Genomic DNA, 25,346 nt, shown 5'->3' with positions numbered 1-25,346 from the left:
GGCGTTGCTCCAACGTGTACCTAACCATAAACATCAATGCTTTTCTTAAAATCAATACACAGAAGTATATATTTTTAAACCTGCATATTTAGCTAAAAGAAATCCAGGTTAGCAGGCAATATTAACCAGGTGTAAATTTACTGGATAGTTTCCGACCCTTTGCAACCCTAGTGTCAGCCTAACTCTGACAGGTGGAGCTGTTTGTTACGCTAACTGACCGTCTAGCTGCCAGGCCAAGCAGACCGGTGGACATTTTTACAGATGTATTTCTCTATCTGTCTTTTCTTCCTCTAGCTGACAGCAGAGTACACAGACACACAACAGGCGTGATTGGGGTGGGAGAAAATATAAACGGCTCAATTTAACGTGTTCAATTACTCAAATGTATGCTAATCATATTCATAACGCCACAAAAGGCCAGTTAATGTTTGAACGTCCAAACACTAATTATTGCCATCTGGATTATGAGAAACACATGCTGAATCAATAATAAGAAATAATAATGATTCTACAGTCAAGGTAAGACTGTAAGCCTAGTATAAGCACATCTCTGGCCTCCTCATGTGTATGGCTTACAGGGGCTGTGAGCTATGTTATTAACTACACAGGTGTGATCCTCTTAAAACAGGGGATTCATAAGGTCTTCTTATTGTGGAGAGAATAAGGAGAGGATAATCAGAACACAATATAGACCTGTCAGACATTATCCCACCACCCCCTCCTTTCCCATCCTCTCCCCTTCTCCCCCTTCCTCTCCTCTGCCTCCTCTCCCCTCTCCTCCTCATATCCGGACCACCTAGGTACCCCAGGAGTGTTTGCTGAAGAAAACCCTTATCTCCACTGGATAACATTTTAATTTTACCCCAGACAATCAGACAGCCCCCTCCCCATTTCTCCCCAACCCTCCTTCCACCCCTCCTTTCCCCTTACTCCTCCTCCCCCCAAACTGCCTTCCACCCCTCTCTTACCCTTGCCACTCCTCTCCCCAAACCCCCTTCCACCCCTTGTTCCTCCCCTCCTATCCTTCTCTGCTCCACATGCTACCTGCTAAAGGGCACACGACTCCTCCCCCACCCTAACTCTAAACCTATCCCCTAAAGGCGTCTGCATGCTTCCCATCCAAAACAGTTCAAACAGTTTGTGCACATTATGACAACATTTTGTGACGTTTTTGTTGGTTTTGATATTCGGCAAGATTTTTTGGTCTGTTTCGTGCGCACAACTATTATTCTTGAGGCGAGCCGAAGTTGGTAGCCGAAGTCTAAGCCCCTTCATCGGTGACTGGTCAACAGTAGGGATTCTTCATGAAGTGTTTGTTGTCATTCAACGAGAGACTAATCGTTTTCATGCAAATTAATTCCAATTGAGAAATTTTGAACCAAACATCTTAGCTAGATGGAACATTGGGGACTAAAATCTCCTTAGCAAAAACTTCAAAATGAATGAGGCCATGTAGCCTATAGTACATACCATTTTGTGTGTATTTACAAGTGAAGCAAACGCTCTTATTAAACGTGTAATTCCTCAAATGTATGCTAATCATGTTCATAACGCCACAACAGACCAGTTAATGTTTGAATGTTCAAACACTAATTATTGCCATCTGGTTTTTGAGAAACACATGCTGAATCAATAATAAAGTGAAAAACAAATTGTGTGAATGTGTGGGGATTGGCATTGAGATGATCAGAGGTGTTATTACCTCAGAGAAATAATAATGATTCTACAGTCAAGGTAAGACTGTAAGCCTAGTATAAGCACATCTCTGGCCTCCTCATGTGTATGGCTTACAGGGGCTGTGAGCTATGCTATTAACTACACAGGTGTGATCCTCTTAAAACAGGGGATTCACAAGGTCTTCGTATTGTGGAGAGAATAAGGAGAGGATAATCAGAACACAATATAGACCTCTCAGACATTATCCCACCACCGCCTCCTCTCCTCTCCTCCATGCCTCTGCCTCCTTTCCTCTCCCCTTTCCTCTCCTCTCCAAATCTCCTCCTCTTCCCTCCCCTCATATCCGGACCACCTAGGTAACCCAGGAGTGTTTGCTGAAGAAAACCTTTATCTCCACTGGATAACATTTACATTTTACCTCAGACAGTCAGACAGTCCCCTCCCCCTTCTTCCCCCTAACCCCCCTTCCACCCTTTCCCCTTACCTCTCCTCCCCCCAAATCGCCTTCCACCCCTCCCTTCTCCTTACCCCTCCTTACCCCTTCTCCACCCAAACACCCTTCCACCACTTGCTCCTGTGAGGACAGACACTGGGAGACGAGAAGCAAGTACAGGGAGTGAATATTTCATAAATAACAGACATGAAACAAAACACAGATAGCGTCTGGACAGGGGAAACATAACGACATTAATGCTGACACTGTAATCAAACTGAGGAACAGACAGATATAGAGGAGGCAATCAATAAAGTGATGGAGTCCAGGTGAGTCCAATGAAGAACTGATGTGCGTAACGATGGTGACAGGTGTGCGTAATGATGGGCAGCAGGTGTGACAGCTCCTCCCCTCCTATCCTTCTCCGCTCCACATGCTACCTGCTAAAGGGCACACGACTCCTCCCCCACCCTAACTCTAAACCTATCCCCTAAAGGTGTCTGCATGCTTCCCATCCAAAACAGTTCAAACAGTTTGTGCACATTATGACAACATTTTGTGACATTTTTGTTCCTTTTGATCTTCAGCAAGGTTTTTTTCGTCAGTTCGTGCACACAACTTTTTTTCTCGAGGTCGAGCCGAAGTTGGTAGCCAAAGTCTACGCCCTTTCGTCGGTGATTAGCAACAGTAGGGATTCTTTAAATAAGTGTTTGTTGTCATTCAACGAGAGACTAATCATGTACATTTCTTCCACTTGAGAAATGCTGAACCAAACATCTTAGTAACATTGAACGACTAAAATCTACTTAGCAAAAACTTTGAAATTAATGGCAGATTTCTTGAAATGTCTTAGATTCATATTTTTTGTTGTTGTTGATCAAATGTTTTTATTATTTTTAATAAGGTATACATGGGACAGAAAAACAAGTAACAAGACCGAACAAGACAAACAGTTCCCATCCCACACCCGTCCCACAGGACTTCCCCAATCCAAAGTTAGATTAGTGGTTCACAATAGCAGTCTTTTTACAGAGTCATACCTTGAAGATGGAGCAAATATGTTTCCCCATGCATGCGTCCTACAGATATTTCCATGTTTATAATGTCCATGAATGACAGCAGCCACTGCTGTCTGCTTAAAGAATGAGGAGCCTGCCAACATGAGGCCAGAATTTTCTTGGCTGCTGTTAATCGAGCCAGCTGAATAAATCCCTGTTTGGCAGATAGGTCTGAAGTAGTGTCATCGTTTAAAATAAAATAAACTGTGAACACGATACATTTCTACCCATTATGTCAGAAAGACAACCCCAGAAGCGTAAAACCCCTGGGCATTCCCAAACCACATTAAAAAATTTGAGGGCTCAGTGAGCAATTTGGGGTTTGTCTGGTTTTCATCTTAGATTCATTCGGACTATTTTAAGGATGTGTATACTGGCTACGGTGTCTCAAGTTGGACTAACAGTACTATTGCCACTTTTTTCTAATTTTTCAAGCGAAGGTCTTTTAAGAGAGTTTGCGAGCACACTCGTTCAGTTCGCTTAGCCGAGTTTGGCTAGGCTCCAGTCGAGCCGAAGCATGCGGAAGGCTTGAGTCTAGAATAGCCTTTTCCTTGTGGGGACCGGTGAAATGTCCCCACTTGTCCGAATTTTCCTTGTTTTACAATTTTTTTCAAACACACACACCCACACACACTTATCCCCAGCAGCCTTTGGCAAAAACAATCAAACCGCTTTGCCTCTTTGTCTTCACACCTGACACCTGACTCTGCCACTGCTTTCTGAAGACTGATCCCGGACAGCGCTGGACTGTGCTTTTCAACTTGTCCCGGTCCCATCTGCCTATTGGACAGATGCCCTGAGGAGACGCAGCTGAGTGGTGATGGACAGTCAAATGTCCCAATCAGAGGTCACTGGGTGTGGCATGTAACTGGAGAGCTCCAGAGGTGCAAACAGGGTAGCCTATAAACAACGGGTCCCATCCGCTGCCTCTGCTCTCTGCAGGGTCAGGGAGTCAGGAAGAGTTGGGGGCAGGTGACTACTTGTTTCAATAGTTAGAGGGCTGTTAGTTAGTGGTCAGGAGAGAGACTGTAAGGTTTTTCTACAGGTATGCAAACATTTACTACAGTGTGCACTAATGAACATGGTCACGTCCAGCCAGGGTTCAGAAGATAAAGGTCACCCCATAGATCAGAACCACAGGGATCAGCCTCTACTCATACTCACACTGGGTAGAATGTGTTTAGTATGCGTTCAGTAAGTTCCGACAGGAGAGACCGCATTCATTCTCCACACAGTTACGTTGGGTGGTCAGCCCCCTCTCTCTTCCTAATCTGACTGAGTTGTGTGCAGTGGCTTATGCCTCAAAACCAAACTCATATTACTGTGTGTGTGTGTGTGTGTGTGTGTGTGTGTGTGTGTGTGTGTGTGTGTGTGTGTGTGTGTGTGTGTGTGTGCGTGCGTGCATGTGGCTTACTTCTCAAACTAAACTCATATTACTGTGTGTAAGTGTGTGTGTGTGTATGTGTGAGTGTATGTGTGTATGTGTGTGTGTCTCATACTAAACTCATATTACTTCATCTCCCTGGATGTTGAGATAATTACCTGGTTTAGGAATAATTCAACCTGTATTCTCTCGTTTAACCAGCCTCCTCTCCTCTGGCCACCTGCACAAACACTAACACACACATTCAGACAGACAAACACACACATGTTTAGACAGACAAAGCACATACTGTACACATATGTTCAGTCCAGCACAGCCACACACACGTAGTCAATTACAGCCACACACATTCAAACAGACAGCCACTCACATGTGGTTTTCAGTTTCAATTCCCTGTCTGTGCAGACAGTATGGGTGTTCTTGTGTCATCAACACTTGCTATTTACTCAAGAACATGAACTGTTACATTATCCATAGGATATGCTGTCCTTGCTGTGTGTGTGTGTGTGTGTGTGTGTGTGTGTGTGTGTGTGTGTGTGTGTGTGTGGGCTCATTGTATTCAGTAAAAACACACACAAACACACACACACACACACACACACACACACACACACACACACCTCTGCTCTGACAGCCTTTCCTACAAATAGACATATCCCATATTCCTACTGTTCTTCCGGGGGATGTAATCTTGAACAGAGTGACACTCAGTTAACCAGCTACATTGGGCCTGGGCTCGTACCACGCATATCTAATTCAGACGGACAGAGGGAACGGAGACCCTGCTGTAACTCGCAGCCAGCCAGTCAGCCAATCAGCCAGTCAGTCAGCCCCGCCCACTCACGTCTCAGGACCAAAAAAAGAGCAACACATGGCATAAACACCCACAGGCTGTCTGCTCAGGATAGCCAGGGCTTTGGAAGATTACAACAGAACACTGACATTCATATAAAGCAGCGGCTTTGAATAAATAACAGCCGTAAGTTGATTTGCTCTCAGCTCACACACACTTGCCCATGGAGCTCTGTGGGGATGGGATAAAGCATGGCAACGACGGGGATAAAGCAAGGTAACAAAGGGGATAGCTTTAATTCGGTTACGGATCATTAGAATGGCACTGCTGGAGATTAGCTTCTCTTCTCTCAGGGAAGCAGCATAGATACCTTTGGTTTTTAGCTGCAAACAAACAAATAGGCTTCACAACACATAGTAAATAGCCCAATGGGCTGGCTCAGATATTGTCTTGTCACATTGGTTTTTCCATCATGGTTCCAGTGAATATCGTAGATGGATGAGCCGGCTAGTGAAGTATAGGCCTTCAGCTTGGCTACATAGTGTGAAATGTTGGACAATTATACAGTAACGGAATTGCGCTAAGACTCCAATTATTCTATTAAAATGTATGCTAAACAAAAAACATTCATTTCAAAGTTTAACAAACCATACAACTCTATGCACAAGGACTACTTTTAACAAACAACTGTGCAGATGCAAACTTTGGTAACAGAATTTCGGTAAAATCATTGTTTTGTGTCCACGTTTTACAAAAAGTCTTAAATATCTGCTCCCAATGAAGATGCAACCATGTAGAAAGAATGGGGTGTCAGCTATGTCATGACACATAGACTTTGAAAAAATATATTTTGGTTATTGAACTATAGTAAGTGAAGTGGATTTACACCCGGTAACGGAATTTCATCATGGGTCCCAGGTCTGTATTACACAGAAAATAATAATTATGGATAAGAAATGTAATTATTTTCATGGTGATGGATCCTAAATAGGTATAAACATGTGTCATGTTCGTCGTAAGAACACTCGGACCAAAGCGCAGCGTGAAATCGGTTCGACCTATTTTATTTGAAGTGAACTGCACAAAAACAATAAAGAATAAACGAAACGTGACGTTCTGGAGTGCTCAAAGGCAACAACACAAAAACAAGATCCCACAAAACACAGTGGGGAAATGGCTGCCTAAATATGATCCCCAACCAGAGACAACGATAAACAGCTGCCTCTGATTGGGAACCATACCAGGCCAACAACCTAGATTACCCACCCTAGTCACACCCCAATCTAACCAAAATAGAGAATAAAAGTCTCTCTATGGTCAGGGCGTGACAACATGCAATATCCTCCTTTGCATATTTGGGTATTATTCTACACACATATTCTACACAAGACCAAATTTGGTTGGTCCGGACAGAACCAAATCTGAACCAATAATAGACGTCTATGTTGCACAAGTTTGGACATCAAAATACAGCACAGTAGAGCTCAGTTGAGTGCAGTACAGCACCGCATATAACAGGAAAGTTGAGTAGAGTCGAGTTCAGTACAGTAAAGTTTAGTTCAGTACAGTACAATACAGTACATTATAGTTTACTCAACTCTAGTGCATTCTACTGTATACAGTAATGAACTATACTCTACTTTTCTTTACTGTACTGTGCTGTATTGTGCTGTCCAAACCAGCTGTTGTTTGTAACTACTATGATTTCCCACTGTAGCCAATTCAATTGCAGAAATTCAGTTTTTTGGAAATTCCTTTACCAATTTTGAGTTTCACCACTTATAAATTCATAAACAAAATGGATATCAGTAAAAAACCCGATAACTAACTTTCATTATCCTCCGTCGTCATAAGGGAGAGAAATTTGAAAATATCTTAAAGATATATGGGATTTTGGAATTACAAGGCACAATGTTTCTTAACCTTACAGTAGGCAGACAAATGTCTCCAAAAGTGTTGATATTAGTTCAACATTAGTGTGTTTTGATGTATTTCTTATACCTTTTAAGACTTTTTTCTGGTAGACGTTATCTAAGAACTATTTTCCATCTGTTTCACAAGAAATCAAATCCTTTGCTTATTCCAAATGGTTGAAAAATGCTATGCTTTAATTAGGAAAAATAAATAGACTCTTAACTTCAATTTCACACCAAATTTGACATGCTCTTATGAACTTCACATGCTGGTGCTCATGGGTCCTTTTACATGCAAATGACCAGGGTGTTAGTGTGGGTCTAACTTTTTTCAAAATGCCAACTGACTTTTGGCAGACTGAGTACATATCAGACAGGGATGCTAGGTGACCTTTCTCTCTCCTTCACAAACACACTGGCCTATTAGAGGGGCGTGACTCAGCATAATCTCTCCACCGACAGACAGACAGACAGACAGACAGGCAGACAGAAGGTGCTGACACGTACACATGTACCAACCACAGGAGGATGGTGGCACCTTAATTGGGGAGGACGGATCGGAATAAGTGGAATGGTATAAACAACATCAAACATATGGTTCCATGTTTCCATTTGATGCCATAATATTTGCTCTGTTCAAGACATAATTTTAAACCGTCCTCCCCTCAGCAGTCTCCTGTGGTACCAACGCACACACACGCACACGCACGCACGCACACGCACACACACACACACACACGTGTCTCTGGCCATGCGTCAACTCTTGACACTGAGGAGCTGAGCAGGACATGATTCCAAAGAAACAGAGAGTTGAAGAAAAAAAGAGAGCAGGAATGAAAGAGGGATTCAAATGGAAATGTGAGTGTCAGCCTAACTCTGACAGGTGGAGCTGTTTGTTACGCTAACTGACCGTCTAGCTGCCAGGCCAAGCAGACCGGTGGACATTTTTACAGATATATTTCTCTATCTGTCTTTTCTTCCTCTAGCTGACAGCAGAGTACACAGACACACAACAGGCGTGATTGGGGTGGGAGAAAATATAAACGGCTCAATTTGACGGGTCAGTACTTCTTAGCCAATGCAATATAGTGAGAGTTGTCTCAGTGTGGTGCCATTTTGGTTCAATACGTTGGGTGAGTGAGTCCATGTCCATCCTGGTCCATGAGGCTGTCGTGTCTCTACTATGGTTAAATGATATCTCATGCTATTTTCAAATCGATTAGCTAGCGTTTAATTGATTACGTGGTTGAATTAAACCATGCAACAATTAAACCATTAATAACCTGGAGCACCACAGAAGCATTAGTTTATATGGAGCGTCTATCTCCCGAATCCACTTCAATCTGAAGATCTTTTATATCAATAGCAGTCAATCAGTCATTAATTATTATTTACCTAATATCAGTCTCATCTGAACGTCATAAAATTCTTGGTTATCTGCACGAACCCAGCCTTTACTTATGACTCATCCATACACAAATTGGCTCAATGACTTAATTACTAACTAATTAAACGATTACAGAATATACAATACATGATAACATTATACAGTACATAACATCCCTAGTGGACCAAACAAAAACAGTTTGCTTATAACATGATAGATTCAGAGAGGAAAAGGGGGATGTGGAGGAAGACAAAGGAACATGGGTCTCTATCAGACATGGAAAGCTATTCTCGCATAAATATGAATGCATATGCACTTTAACAATCGCTCGTTCGGATAAAGGAATGTATTTACGATTGAGCTGGTGATGTGAGGCTCTGGTTTGCCCAGTCGAGGTCGCCATTGTCCTTTGTAGATTCTGCCGGGTCGTCGTGGAGTGAGATGTTTATCTCACTAGTGGTCTTCTGCGTCAGACAATGCTCTTACTAGATTTGCTACCATTCCAGCTGCAGTGTGTTAGGCTGTAATCTAGGACTCACTTCTTGAGTGGTCAATAGTTCAGAGTTCATACCATTTCACGTGTGGAGCAAGCGCTCATGTTTTCTGGCCTGTAGGGTTGAAATTAGAATTAGCCCTTTTTAAATGTGAGGACAAGTCCTCACGGTATTTGGACCTGAGGATTCTTTTCGTCACGGAGGCTATTATTCAAGAGTGGAAAAGGGGTTGGTCTACTATTTCCAACCAAAGTCTATTCATTTGGGCGTGGATACTGACTTAGTTAAACTTTACATGGAGGCCAATTCTTTCATTTTAAAGGTTAACATCACATTACATCATTTCGCAAATAGTTTAATCTTTACTCATTCATTTTATACAAGAAATAGATGTGAGCCTCATAACTGAGGAACCTGTATAAACAGAGTTAGGGTAATGTGGCTGTATTGTCTTTCATGAGGTCACGAACATGAAACAAAATGGACCGGCTCGTAGCTGGCTTCTCCACCGACCGTTTACACATTCTCTAAAATAGGAATATTGTTCAATTCTCAAATTCAGGGACATAGAATTTGGCGTAAAACTTCACCCCCCTCTCCTCCTAACAGGAGAGGGGGGATTGCTCACATCTCTGCTAGCCAATTCACTGAAAGGGCTAGCATCATGACAAGGCCATATAACCTGTACATAATATTGTGTGTGTATTTACAAACGCTCTTATTAAACGTGTTCAATTCCTTAAATGTATGCTAATCATATTCATAACGCCACAAAAGGCCAGTTAATGTTTGAACGTCCAAACACTAATTATTGCCCTCTGGATTATGAGAAACACATGCTGAATCAATAATAAGAAATAATAATGATTCTACAGTCAAGGTAAGACTGTAAGCCTAGTATAAGCACATCTCTGGCCTCCTCATGTGTATGGCTGAGCTATGCTATTAACTCCACAGGTGTGATCCTGTTAAAACAGGGGATTCATAAGGTCTTGGTATTGTGGAGAGAATAAGGATAGGATAATCAGAACACAATATAGACTGGTCAGACTTTATTCCACCACCTTCTCCTCTCCTCTCCTCTCCTCTCCTCTCCTCTCCTCTCCTCTCCTCTCCTCTCCTCTCCTCTCCTCTCCTCTCCTCTCACCTATATCCTCCTCTCCTCTGCTTCCTCTCGCCCCTACCCTTCTCCCCTTTCCTCTCCTCTGCCTCCTCTCCCCTCTCCTCCTCATATCCGGACCACCTAGGTACCCCAGGGGTATTCGCTGAAAAAAACCTTTATCTCCACTGGATAACATTTACATTTTACCTCAGACAGTCAGACAGCCCACCCAATCCCCGTCCATCCCTCCCTTCCCTTCCCCTCCCCCCAAACATATACCTCTCCCTTCCCCTTCCCTATCCTCCGCCCAAACCCCCTTTCATCGCTTGCTCTGCCCCTACTATCCTCTGCTCCACCTGCAGCCTGCTAAAGGGCACACAGACCCCCTCCAAGGACCTGCTGCCAGGTGCGCCTCCATCGATACCCAAGCTGGCGACAGGCCATCCCACTACTGGGTCTCTCCCCTCTTTTCACTCTTTCCCCTCTACCCCTCTCTCTTTGTGTCTGTGTGTTCAAGGGGTGTACTGGATGGATGCAGGGAGCAGAGGGGGCTGGGGTTTTGGGGGGAATCTTACAGATGTGAGGAGAGCAGACAGCCCCAATTTTCTCTTTGGCAAAACAGACAATCAATAAAATGCTTTTATACAGTATCTCTCTCTCCCCTGCTATCTGTCCTCCTAGGATGCTTTGTGTAAGATTCCCTGCCTGGGGCATACTCCCTACACACACAGATTCACACAGACATACAAACACACAGACGCACACGCACCCACACACTTCTCCTCGACAGCCCTCGGCAAAACAAACCGAACCTCTTTGTCTCTTTGTCTTCACACCTGACTCCTGACTCTACCAACCTCCGTCTCGCTCTCTCTCGCTCTCTTTCTCTCTCTTTCTTTATCCCTCTCTTTCTCTCTCCCATCATCTCAGTAATTGTCTGCATTAACTCGTTTCAGAGGATGAATGAATATGAATTCATCACATTAACACTCCACTTCAATTCAGCCGACGGGGGGAATTATGGAGGACAGATGAGCTGATTAAGGGATTCATGAGACCTCACACAGCCATAAAATATTGATGCAGTCAGGCTCTGAGTCCTGTTCAGAAATATATCTATCAATCTATCTACCATTCTTATTAATCCCTAATCACTGATTCCTTAAATAAGCAGCTAGCGGAAGAATTGAATAGCTATCTGACCCTGAGTTAAAGAGGTCCACAGACCTCATGCTGATTAGATCAAGACCCAAAGGTTAATGCTCAAGTACACAAATACTCAAGTACACAGTAAACACAGTCAATTGGTCAGTCACAACAATGATTCAGATTGCATCATTCAGATAGATACTGCATGTGTTAAGCAGTATTGGTGTCTCTGATGGGTCTTTGGCCTGGTTTGATAACTACCTCTCTCAAAGCCAGAACATCTGCTGTCTCAGCCACTGCCTGTCACCAAGGGAGTACCCCAAGGGTTGATCCTAGGCCCCCACACTTCTCTCAATTTATATCAACAACATAGCTCAGGCAGTAGGAAGCTCTCTCATCCATTTATATGCAGATGATACAGTCTTATACTCAGATGGTCCCTCCCTGGATTTTGTGTTAAACGCTCTACAACAAAGCTTTCTTAGTGTCCAACAAGCTTTCTCTGCCCTTAAACTTGTTCTGAACACCTGCAAAACAAAGTTCTTGTGGTTTGGTAAGAAGAACGTCCTTCTCCCCACCGGGGTGATTACTACCTCTGAGGGTTTAGAGCTCATAACAAGTACTTGGGAGTATTGCTTGACGGTACACTGTCCTTCTCTCAGCACATATCCAAGCTGCAGGCTAAGGTTAAATCTAGACTTGGTTTCCTCTATCGTAATCGCTCCTCTTTTACCCCAGCTGCCAAACTAACCCTGATTCGTATGACCATCCTACCCATGCTAGATTATGGAGACATAAATTATAGATTGGCAGGTAAGAGTGCTCTCGAGCGGCTAGATGTCCTTTACCATTCGGCCATTAGATTTGCCACCAAAGCTCCTTATTGGACACATCACTGCACTCTATACTCCTCTGTAAACTAGTCACCTCTGTATACCCGTCGCAAGACCCACTGGTTGACGCTTATTTATAAAACCCTCTTAGGCCTCACTCCCCCCTATCTGAGATATCTACTGCAGCCCTCATCCTCCACATACAACACCCGTTCTGCCAGTCACATTCTGTTAAAGGTCCCCAAAGCACACACATCCCTGGGTCGCTCCTCTTTTCAGTTCGCTGCAGCTAGCGACTGGAACGAGCTGCCACAAACACTCAAACTGGACAGTTTTATCTCAATCTCTTCATTCAAAGACTCAGTCATGGACATTCTTACTGACAGTTGTGGCTTTTGCGTGATGTATTGTTGTCTCTACCTTCTTGCCCTTTATGCTGTTGTCTGTGCCCAGTAATGTTTGTACCATGTTTTGTGTTGCTACCATGTTGTGCTGCTGCCATGTTGTGTTGCTACCGTGTTGTTGTCATGTGTTGCTGCCATGACGTGTTGTTGTCTTTGGTCTCTCTTTATGTAGAGTTGTGGTGTCTCTCTTGTCTTGATGTGTGTTTTAGCCTATATTTTTTATTTTAATCACAGCCCCCGCAGGATGCCTTTTGCCTTTTGGTAGGCCGTTGTCATGTCTTTACTATCATAAACTGAAGACTGGTAGTTTTTTATCAAAGATTCTCTGTAATTAGTTATTACGCGATTAGACTGATTAATCATGTAACCGTAATTACTAGGAAGTCGGGGCACCAAGGAAAAATATTCAGATTACAAAGTTATCATTTCCTAAAATAACTTTTCAAATATTTTATCCGATCAATTAGTCTTCGAATTCATGAATTATTTACTTTACCTCACGTTAGTCTCGTTCCAAACGTCGTAAATTGTTGGTTCTCTGCACGAACCCAGTCTTCACTATGAGTCATCCATACATCAATTTTCTTAAATAATTTATTTATTACTAACTAAGTAATTCACAGAAATGCATAAACAAACAAACAAACAAGGTAAATGTGGTTACATTAAATGAGAATGTGCCCTAGTGGGCTAAACCGGCATGGTGGCTTGTTAGACAAAAGGGGAAGTGGGGGTCGACTAAGAAGTCACTACAGAGTGATAATTATAACAATTGAAATGCTAATCCCTTGCACATGAACGCTCACTCATTCGGGAACAATTGCAATCAATATATATATTTACGCTCAGTGTGTTGTCTTGATCAAAGGTGAAAAGTTAATTTATTTTGTAGAATTGTCCGTCTCTCTCCCTCTCTCTTTCGGTTGTGGTTAGAGTGGATAGTTCAGAGTGAAATTCGTTATAGAATGGATGTTTCGGCGGTTGTCGTTCTTCGCGTTCAATGATGCCGAATTCCTAGCTGCAGACTAGTAATTAATATCAAAGACTTGTTCTTATTCTGTCGGTATTGATAGTCTAAGAGTTTTACCACGTGGTATGGTTAAAAGATTCAGCAATGGTCCACAACCTTTGTCCTCCTAATGGAGAAAAACATGGTCTACAACCTTTGTCTCCCCTAATGGAGAAAAACATGGTCTGCAACCTTTAGCCATCTCGTAATTGAGGTAAGCTCGATCTGCTGATCGAAAACCCGAGTGGGGATTTTATTCGGAAGGCAGAAAAGGGCTGTCCCAGGACGCCTGACCCTAACTGGGATCAGGGACGGTCCTCTTATTTAGTTAACTCCAATCCCCTTTTTGAGTTTTCCTTTATTAAACAGTCCAAAATCATATTACACAATTTTACAAACGATATCATACTCACTCATTCATCTTATACAACAATTAGATGTAAACCTCAATTCTGAGGCTATTATATAAACAGCGTTATGGTAATGTGGCCACACCATCTCCCATGAGCTTCCCCAAGTTGTAACAAACGGACCAGTTCGTAGCTGGATTCTTCACCGATCTTTTATACTTTCTCCGGAACATGAAATTTGTTCGTACCTCAAGTTCTGTGAGGTGGAAGGAATTGCTTTGTTCTCTATGAAAATTTACTCTCTCTATACTGTGTGTCCATGAGGAGATCCTCAGGAATTTTCGACGTCTCTCTGACCACAGCAACCTAGTTGAAGGAGGAAAGGGGGAGGCAGGGAGAGGGGGATGGGGCTTGCTATACCCAAAGAGGCCAACGTCATGACACCGTCATTGTAAATACAAATTTGTTCTTAACTGACTTGCCTAGTTAAATAAAGGTTAAAAAAGAATTCTAATTAATTAACTAAAAAGTGCTCAAAGTGGGACAGTTTCCCATTGGTTCACAACTGAGAGGAGATGTTGTGTATCAGTGACAGCATAGATATATTGTGCACATACGTACACACGCACACAAACACACAGCTGACTCACCAGGAATATCCTCTCCAGCTGATCCTGGATGTCCTTCATCCCAGGGAAAGCTGCCACTCCTTGGATCATCTCGATGAAGATGCAGCCCACACCCCTGGGGAGACACAGACAGCATCACCATTAGAGACAGAAAGACAGCATCCCCATTAGAGACAGACAGACAGCATCCCCATTAGAGACAGACAGACAGCATCCCCATTAGAGACACACAGACAGCATCCCCATTAGAGACACACAGACAGCATCCCCATTAGAGACACACAGACAGCATCCTCATTAGAGACACACAGACAGCATCCCCATTAGAGACAGACAGACAGCATCCCCATTAGAGACACACAGACAGCATCAACTGAGCTGGAGAGATCCAGAGTCATCAGCAGTAAACATTTGAACCCCTCTATGAAGAATACTAGCCTCCACAACTACAATTCATCATGATTTAATCTATAGTGTACTCAAATGGCTTTGTAGAAGTGCACAGTATATTTTGAAAGGCAAATGGTTTACTCTTGGGGAATATTTTAATTTCCTTCTAAATCTATGGTTGATGTCTTGATTTGCTAGAGGATTTAGCTCCAGTAAAGTATTTGTTCAGAAAACTAACTCTTCTCTCTCCACTGGCCATCCCATTATCCAACAATCTGAGGTGGTGATGGTTGGATAATGGGATGCCCAGTGGAGAGAGAAGGAGAGAGGGATGGAGAAAGAGAGAGGTGGCCAGTTCTGGAGAGTGGTGTGTGTGTGTTTAAACAGGTGTCAGAGCCCATTTGTCAGAGAGCTATTGTTTCCTGACAGATTCACTTTCTGGCCCAGTGCACACTGCTCCCTCTCTCCCTCTCTCTTTCCCTCCATCTCTACATGACCGGCTGAGCGGTCCTGAGGTTGAGCGGTCCTGAGGTTGAGCAGTCCTGAGCAGCCACACAGCTAATGCAGAAAAAGAAAGTGGGATAAATAGAAAGAAAGAAAGAAAGAAAGAAAGGAGAAAGGGAGAAAGACAGAGAGAAAACCACCAGCACCACTTTCATTGACTTAAACTCTCATTTTTGAAAATGTAATCAAATCAAATCAAATCAAATTTTATTTGTCACATACACATGGTTAGCAGATGTTAATGCGAGTGTAGCGAAATGCTTGTGCTTCTAGTTCCGACAATGCAGTAATAACCAACAAGTAATCTAACTAACAATTCCAAAACTACTGTCTTGTACACAGTGTAAGGGGATAAAGAATATGTACATAAGGATATATGAATGAGTGATGGTACAGAGCAGCATAGGCAAGATACAGTAGATGGTATCGAGTACAGAAAATACATATGAGATGAGTATGTAAACAAAGTGGCATAGTTAAAGTGGCTAGTGATACATGTATTACATAAGGATACAGTCGATGGTATAGAGTACAGTATATACGTATGCATATGAGATGAATAATGTAGGGTAAGTAACATTATATAAGGTAGCATTGTTTAAAGTGGCTAGTGATATATTTACATAATTTCCCATCAATTCCCATTATTAAAGTGGCTGGAGTTGAGTCAGTGTCAGTGTGTTGGCAGCAGCCACTCAATGTTAGTGGTGGCTGTTTAACAGTCTGATGGCCTTGAGATAGAAGCTGTTTTTCAGTCTCTCGGTCCCAGCTTTGATTCTGGATGATATCGGGGTGTACAGGCAGTGGCTCGGGTGGTTGATGTCCTTGATGATCTTTATGGCCTTCCTGTGACATCGGGTGGTGTAGGTGTCCTGGAGGGCAGGTAGTTTGCCCCCGGTGATGCGTTGTGCAGACCTCACTACCCTCTGGAGAGCCTTACGGTTGAGGGCGAAGGCGGTGATACAGCCCGCCAGGATGCTCTCGATTGTGCATCTGTAGAAGTTTGTGAGTGCTTTTGGTGACAAGCCAAATTTCTTCAGCCTCCTGAGGTTGAAGAGGCGCTGCTGCGCCTTCTTCACAATGCTGTCTGTGTGAGTGGACCAATTCAGTTTGTCTGTGATGTGTATGCCGAGGAACTTAAAACTTGCTACCCTCTCCACTACTGTTCCATCGATGTGGATAGGGGGGTGTTCCCTCTGCTGTTTCCTGAAGTCCACAATCATCTCCTTAGTTTTGTTGACGTTGAGTGTGAGGTTATTTTCCTGACACCACACTCCGAGGGCCCTCACCTCCTCCCTGTAGGCCGTCTCGTCGTTGTTGGTAATCAAGCCTACCACTGTTGTGTCGTCCGCAAACTTGATGATTGAGTTGGAGGCGTGCGTGGCCACGCAGTCGTGGGTGAACAGGGAGTACAGGAGAGGGCTCAGAACGCACCCTTGTGGGGCCCCAGTGTTGAGGATCAGCGGGGAGGAGATGTTGTTGCCTACCCTCACCACCTGGGGGCGGCCCGTCAGGAAGTCCAGTACCCAGTTGCACAGGGCGGGGTCGAGACCCAGGGTCTCGAGCTTGATGACGAGCTTGGAGGGTACTATGGTGTTGAATGCCGAGCTGTAGTCAATGAACAGCATTCTCACATAGGTATTCCTCTTGTCCAGATGGGTTAGGGCAGTGTGCAGTGTGGTTGAGATTGCATCGTCTGTGGACCTATTTGGGCGGTAAGCAAATTGGAGTGGGTCTAGGGTGTCAGGTAGGGTGGAGGTGATATGGTCCTTGACTAGTCTCTCAAAGCACTTCATGATGACGGAAGTGAGTGCTACGGGGCGGTAGTCGTTTAGCTCAGTTACCTTAGCTTTCTTGGGAACAGGAACAATGGTGGCCCTCTTGAAGCATGTGGGAACAGCAGACTGGTATAGGGATTGATTGAATATGTCCGTAAACACACCGGCCAGCTGGTCTGCGCATGCTCTGAGGGCGCGGCTGGGGATGCCGTCTGGGCCTGCAGCCTTGCGAGGGTTAACACGTTTAAATGTCTTACTCACCTCGGCTGCAGTGAAGGAGAGACCGCATGTTTTCGTTGCAGGCCGTGTCAGTGGCACTGTATTGTCCTCAAAGCGGGCAAAAAAGTTATTTAGTCTGCCTGGGAGCAGGACATCCTGGTCCGTGACTGGGCTGGATTTCTTCCTGTAGTCCGTGATTGACTGTAGACCCTGCCACATGCCTCTTGTGTCTGAGCCGTTGAATTGAGATTCTACTTTGTCTCTGTACTGACGCTTAGCTTGTTTGATAGCCTTGCGGAGGGAATAGCTGCACTGTTTGTATTCGGTCATGTTACAAGACACTTTGCCCTGATTAAAAGCAGTGGTTCGCGCTTTCAGTTTCACGCGAATGCTGCCATCAATCCACGGTTTCTGGTTAGGGAATGTTTTAATCGTTGCTATGGGAACGACATATTCAACGCACGTTCTAATGAACTCGCACACCGAATCAGCGTATTCGTCAATGTTGTTGTCTGACGCAATACGAAACATGTCCCAGTCCACGTGATGGAAGCAGTTTTGGAGTGTGGAGTCAGCTTGGTCGGACCAGCGTTGGACAGACCTCAGCGTGGGAGCCTCTTGTTTTATAATCTATACGTATAGTCCAGGAAGAGCGCTATACATTTTGAGAAGTCCAATGGATTGAAGTAGGTGCTGGATTGAACAATACATGTTCATCACCAAACTGTTCAGATTTTTCCTAGATCTTTATACAGAGACGGGTGTTTAATCAGATACAGAGGTTTGGCTTGGCAGGGAGAGGGATCAAACCTGCTACTAACAGTGTGAAAACAACAGGGTTTCAACCACATCCTCCACTCTTCTTGTCACACCTCTCTCTGTCTGTCTGGCTGTGCTGTCTGTCTGGGTCCACAGTGGTCTGTCAGCTTGACTGACAGGTGCCTGGTGAAACGGCAGGCTCACTGAGGCGATAACAGCCATAAAAATAGACTAGAGGAAGAATCCCTGTTTTGTTCCACCCTATTCTTCCCTTTCCTCCTGTCTTCCAGATTCAGATCTGTTCCTTTAACCTGTCAGTGGTTTGACGGATATGGGACAGACTGTTACCCAAACCAGTGACCCAGCACTGAGCACACTGCGGTTGATGTGAGCGCTGCCTGTTCATGGAACACTGCTTTCTAAGTGACGGTATAGGTCTTTCTATGTTGAGTGGCTCCAGTCTCGGTGGAGTGGAAAAGTGCCCTGAGGATTTGCCCACCTGCTCTACTGCCCACCTAACCCGCTGCCTCTCCCTCCCCACTATGCTTTAATTACCCGCGCTGGGATGCAGCTGGGGTCCTTGGAAAGGGGCGTCCTCGAGGACTGCCTGTCCAGATCGATGTGGCCACGGATCATTTCACAGCCTGGACGGCAGCTCTGGAAGACCCCTGTCCATATCCTGACTAAAGCTATCTGTCATTCGCCATAGGAAGGCCTCTGTCTGCCCATGTCCTTAGTAAATGTTCCTTTCTGTACATACTGAGCCTCAGTCTCAGCCAGGCCAGGTCTCCTAGCTTCTCCTCAACCCCAGATAGAGACATGGCCAGGTCTCTCCCTCACCTCCTTATGGAACACATTCACACAGCTGTCTGTGGCTCTCTGTGGGGTTCACACCTCATCTGATCTAGAGGAGGACGTATTCTCCCTGTTGTGGAGAGGGATGTAGCAAGAGGTAGGGGGTCAGGGGTTAAAGGTCAGTGGTACTACCCACCACATGTCCAGGCAGGTGGAGTAGTCTGTGGATCCCAGGAGGACATCAGGGGGGCGGTACCACAGGGTCACCACCTCATTGGAGTAGGTGTGGCTGGGGACTGACTTAGCCCGTGCCAGACCTGCAGGAGAGAACAGACACACACTGTAAGGAACAAATAGTGGGAACAGAAACATAATGTATATGTTAACTTTATCATTGAATGCCCTCCACTGAGGCTCCATTAGATGAGAGAAAAGCTGACTGGTGCAAAGCAGAGCAGGTCTTGCCTGAGGTGCTCTTTGACATGGAGCCTGGGTACCAACAGGACCAGAGCTATCAGAATACTAATCAGACATATTCAAAGCTACAATAGACCATCACCATACACAACATCTAACATCAAGGACACCGCCCCCCTAAGCTGACGGTACAGTATTGTGTGTGTGTGTGTGTGCTGGCACTGCAGAGCCAGCTAGTTTTAATGAGTCTGGTGGCATTTAGCTAGCTGTCCTCCCAGGGGGTGAGACTGGTTCATTAAAGCATTTAGCTTAAACAGCCAAGACTTCCTGCCCCTGGTGCCAGCCCCGTGTGTGTGTGTGTGTGTGTGTGTGTGTGTGTGTGTGTGTGTGTGCAGGGTGATGCAGGGCAGGGGGTAGTTAACATGTCCCTATGCCAGAATAGACCCAGAGGGAGGTTGAGCCAGGCTTTCTCACAGTCTAACACTGTAATTTACAGACTAATCTGACCTGTAAACAATAGGCTGTGTCACAGAGAGGAGAGACCAATATCCCAGACACACTGAGAGCCTATCATTTACACTGCGGGTGCTGTGAGGTGTGTGTGTGTGTGTGTGTGTGTGTGTGTGTGTGTGTGTGTGTGTGTGTGTGTGTGTGTGTAGGGGGGACTGGGAGGTTAACGCAGGGCAGGAGCAGGGAGGAGAGATCTAATCATCATAAAAAGACCAGAATAATAGACTGATGGGGTAGTTACAGTATAAGGGTTGTCTGGCTGTAGGTTCATCTGAATGATAGAGAGATGGAGAGAGAAAGACAGGGAGGGAAGGTAGAGGGAGGAGAGGGAGGGAGGGAGGGATAAAGGGAGGGAGGAATGGTAGAGGGAGGAGAGTGATGGAGAGAGAAAGGCAGGGAGGGAAGGTAGAGGGAGGAGAGGGAGGGATGGAGGGAGAAATGGAGGGAGGGATGGTAGTGGGAAGAGAGGGATGGAGAGAGAAAGGCAGGGAGGGAAGGTAGAGGGAGGAGAGGGATGGAGGGAGAAAGGGAGGGAGGGAGGGATGGAAGAGGGAGGAGAGGGATGGAGAGAGAAAGGCAGGGAAGGAAGGTAGAGGGAGGAGAGGGATGGAGGGAGAAAGGGAGGGAGGGATGGTAGAGGGAGGAGAGGGATGGAGGGAGAACTGAGGGAGGGATGGATGGTAGAGGGAGGAGAGAGATGGAGGGAGAAAGACAGGAAGGGAAGGTAGAGGGAGGAGAGAGATGGAGAGAGAAAGGCAGGGAGGGAAGGTAGAGGGAGGAGAGGGATGGAGGGAGAAATGTGGGGAGGGAAGGTAGAGGAGGAGAGATGGAGAGAGAAAGGGAGGGAGGGAAGGTAGAGGGAGGAGAGGGATGGAGGGAGAAAAGGAGGGATGGATGGAAGAGGGAGGAGAGGGATGGAGAGAGAAAAGGAGGGGGGAGGTAGTGGGAGGAGAGGGATGGAGGGATAAAGGGAGGGAGGGATGGATGGTAGAGGGAGGAGAGGGATGGAGAGGGAGGAGGGAGGGAGGGAAGGTAGAGGGAGGAGAGATGGAGAGAGAAAGGCAGGGAGGGAAGGTAGAGGGAGGAGATATGGAGAGAGAAAGGGAGGGAGGGATGGTAGAGGGAGGAGAGGGATGGAGAGGGAGGAGGGAGGGAGGGAAGGTAGAGGGAGGAGAGGGATGGCGGGAGAAAGGGAGGGAGGGATGGATGGAAGAGGGAGGAGAGGGATGGAGGGAGAAAAGGAGGGATGGATGGAAGAGGGAGGAGAGGGATGGAGGGAGAAAAGGAGGGGGGAGGTAGTGGGAGGAGAGGGATGGAGGGAGAAAGGGAGGTAGGGAAGAAAAGAAGGTGGAGGAGAGGGATGGAGGGAGAGAGTGAGGGAAGGAAGGTAGATGGAGGAGAGGGATGGAGGGAGAAAGACAGGGAGGGAAGGTAGAGGGAGGAGAGTGATGGAGGGAGAAAGGGAGGACGGGAAGAAAGGTAGAAGGAAAGGGGTAGAGAGATGTAGGGAGAAAGACAGGGAGTGATAGGAAATAGTGGGAGTGTGTACTGTACTTGCACTCCAGGACCTAGATGATTGAATTCCCTCTCCTCTCCTCCTCCAGTGTAGTCACCACGGTAACAGCACGAAACAGGTGGATGGATTGCTCTTGCTCTTTCTATAGAATGGTGACTTCCCGGTGGCCCTGACATTCTACATCAGAGCAAACCTGAGAGACCTACTGCAGCGAGAGGCTCCATTTCAAAAGGCCTGACCCCCAGGCTTCGCACACATGCACCAACGCACACAACAACCTGCATACCTTCAAACACTGACACTCCTGGCATTGAGACGACAGTTTCACACTATACAACCGGTGTGGCTCCGGACTGGCCTTCCATTCCAGGTCGTCCCGGAATGAAGGTCACACACCCACGCACGTATATGTAGGAAAGTACACACACACACAAACACACACACACACACACACACACACACACACACACACACACACACACATTCATACAGGTAGCCCTGGATGTAAAGTTCAGTCGAGAATTATACATCACACTGTGTCCCCATGGCAACACCAGGGGTCAGAGAACAGAGGGCAGGAGAGGAGGAGGAAGAGAAGGGGGGTTGAAGAAGAATACAGCCAGAGACGAGACTGAAATCGACTCCATATCCCCCCTGGGACAAACAACCCAAGCCTTCTTTTGAAGTTCACTCTGAAGTCAAATGACTTTCAGGTCTCTCTGTGTAGCCTCCTCCTCATCTTCCTCGTCTTCCTCCTCCTCACTCCCCACCTCCTCGGCTGCTGTGTCTAAAGCTACGATAAATCCACGGGGAGAAAAAAACAAGATATACCAAAAAAATGATGATTTGTTCAAATAAAAACCAGCATTTATCATTACAAAAAACACTGAAAAACAATCTTGCAGATGCTGCACTACACAACTTGTTTCAGTCATGAAATGTGCAGCCAGAATAGATTGTCTGGTCTGATAGATTCTGGGAAATGTGTGACGTGTGTGTGCGTGCTGGTGTGTGTGTGTCAACATGGCATAGCATGCATACTGTTACTGCTTCTTCGTGATCTGGGATGAGGACATTAACATTTTTATTCCCCTTTGCTTATCAAACACACACACATAAACAAGCAAAACTAGTATTTATGATCAGAATTTGTTTTATTTCCCCTGCTAAGAAAATCCAATTAGAGACAGTTGGCTCACATGCCTAATTAATTCATCCATCCAGACATGGGCTTTCTACTTCCTGTGATTCTCCCCACTTCTCCTCTCATATACAGTAGTAATACCTAAAGGTCTGTGGTGGATCACCTGCCACCTGCCTCTCTGTCTGTCTATCACAGCCTGTCTCTCTGTCTGTCTATCACAGCCTGCCTCTCTGTCTGTCTATCACAGCCTGTCTCTCTGTCTGTCTATCACAGCCTGTCTCTCTGTCTGTCTTTCACAGCCTGTCTCTCTGTCTGTCTATCACAGCCTGCCTCTCTGTCTGTCTATCACAGCCTGTCTCTCTGTCTGTCTATCACAGCCTGTCTCTCTGTCTGTCAATCACAGCCTGTCTCTCTGTCTGTCTATCACAGGATGTCTGTCTGTGTGTCTAATACAAACTGTCTCTCTGTATGTCTATCACAACATGTCTGTCTGTGTGTCTATTACAGCCTCACTCTGTATGTCTATCAAAGCATGTCTCTCTGTATGTCTATCACAGCATGTCTCTCTGTATGTCTATCACAGCCTGTCTCTCTGTCTGTCTATCACAACATGTCTCTCTGTATGTCTATCACAGCCTGCATCTCCGTCTGTCTATCACAGCCTGTCTCTCTGTATGTCTATCACAGCCTGTCTCTCTGTATGTCTATCACAGCCTGTCTCTCTGTATGTCTATCACAGCCTGTCTCCCTGTATGTCTATCACAGCCTGTCTCCCTGTATGTCTATCACAGCCTGTCTCCCTGTATGTCTATCACAGCCTGTCTCCCTGTATGTCTATCATAGCATGTCTCTCTGTCTATCACAGCCTGTCTCTCTATATGTCTATCACAGCCTGCCTCTCTGTATGTCTATATGTCTATCACAGCCTGTCTCTCTGTCTGTCTATATGTCTATCATAGCCTGTCTCTCTATATGTCTATCATAGCATGTCTCTCTATATGTCTATCACAGCCTGTCTCTCTATATGTCTATCACAGCCTGTCTCTCTGTCTGTCTATATGTCTATCACAGCCTGTCTCTCTGTATGTCTATCACAGCCTGTCTCTCTGTATGTCTATCACAGCATGTCTCTCTGTCTGTCTATCACATCCTGTCTCTCTGTCTGTCTATCACATCCCGTCTCTCTGTCTGTCTATCACAGCCTGTCTCTCTGTATGTCTATCACAGCCTGTCTCTCTGTCTGACTATCATAGCCTGTCTCTCTGTATGTCTATCACAGCCTGTCTCTCTGTCTATCACAGCCTGTCTCTCTGTATGTCTATCACAGCCTGTCTCTCTGTATGTCTATCACAGCCTGTCTCTCTGTCTATCACAGCCTGTCTCTCTGTATGTCTATCATAGCCTGTCTCTCTGTCTATCACAGCCTGTCTCTCTGTATGTCTATCACAGCCTGTCTCTCTGTATGCCTATCATAGCCTGTCTCTCTGTATGTCTATCACAGCCTGTCTCTCTGTCTATCACAGCCTGTCTCTCTGTATGTCTATCACAGCCTGTCTCTCTGTATGTCTATCATAGCCTGTCTCTCTGTATGCCTATCATAGCCTGTCTCTCTGTCTGTCTATCACATTCTGTCTCTCTGTCTGTCTATCACAGCCTGTCTCTCTGTATGTCTATCACAGCCTGTCTCTCTGTATGTCTATCACATCCTGTCTCTCTGTATGTCTATCACAGCCTGTCTCTCTGTATGCCTATCGTAGCCTGTCTCTCTGTATGTCTATCACAGCCTGTCTCTCTGTCTATCACAGCCTGTCTCTCTGTATGTCTATCACAGCCTGTCTCTCTGTATGCCTATCATAGCCTGTCTCTATGTATGTCTATCATAGCCTGTCTCTCTGTCTATCACAGCCTGTCTCTCTGTATGTCTATCACAGCCTGTCTCTCTGTCTGACTATCATAGCCTGTCTCTCTGTATGTCTATCACAGCCTGTCTCTCTGTCTATCACAGCCTGTCTCTCTGTATGTCTATCACAGCCTGTCTCTCTGTCTATCACAGCCTGTCTCTCTGTATGTCTATCACAGCCTGTCTCTCTGTATGCCTATCATAGCCTGTCTCTCTGTATGTCTATCACAGCCTGTCTCTCTGTCTATCACAGCCTGTCTCTCTGTATGTCTATCACAGCCTGTCTCTCTGTATGCCTATCATAGCCTGTCTCTCTGTATGTCTATCATAGCCTGTCTCTCTGTATGTCTATCACAGCCTGTCTCTCTGTATGTCTATCATAGCCTGTCTCTCTGTATGCCTATCATAGCCTGTCTCTCTGTATGCCTATCATAGCCTGTCTCTCTGTATGTCTATCACAGCCTGTCTCTCTGTCTGTCTATCACAGCCTGTCTCTCTGTATGTCTATCACAGCCCATTTCACCACACTAAGTGATCCCTAATGAGATAGGCAGCAAACAGCACACATCCCAGTCAGGTCTTTCCCTGTATACAGTTGAAGTGGGACGTTTACATAAACTTAGGCTGGAGTCATTAAAACTCGTTTTTCAACCACTCCACAAATTTCTTGTTAACACAGCATAGTTTTGGCTAGTCGGTTAGGACATCTACTTCGTGCATGACACAAGTCATTTTTCCAACAATTGTTGACAGACAGATTATTTCACTTCACTACATTCACTGTATCACAATTCCAGTG

At 45.4% G+C, this 25,346-nt stretch overlaps 1 protein-coding gene across 3 annotated transcripts in view; it reads right to left on the bottom strand.

Annotated features, from left to right (window-relative positions):
- The window catches only part of cdk14 (cyclin-dependent kinase 14), a 200,833-nt gene that overhangs the window by 81,138 nt on the left and 94,349 nt on the right, over positions 1–25,346 (bottom strand). For all 3 annotated transcript variants that reach the window (XM_021626100.3, XM_021626109.3, XM_021626106.3), the window contains 2 exons: positions 19,257–19,377; positions 14,637–14,730 (listed from right to left, as the gene is read on the bottom strand). In XM_021626100.3, coding sequence (XP_021481775.1) covers positions 14,637–14,730; positions 19,257–19,377 — 215 coding nt within the window. The remainder of the gene's footprint in view (positions 1–14,636; positions 14,731–19,256; positions 19,378–25,346) is intronic.

Source organism: Oncorhynchus mykiss, chromosome 2 (genome assembly GCF_057628025.1).
Source record: "Oncorhynchus mykiss isolate SJ-2025 chromosome 2, ASM5762802v1, whole genome shotgun sequence".
Lineage (NCBI taxonomy): Eukaryota > Metazoa > Chordata > Actinopteri > Salmoniformes > Salmonidae > Oncorhynchus > Oncorhynchus mykiss.
Note: the sequence above shows the minus strand (reverse complement) of the source record. Positions and strands in the feature narration are given on the sequence as shown.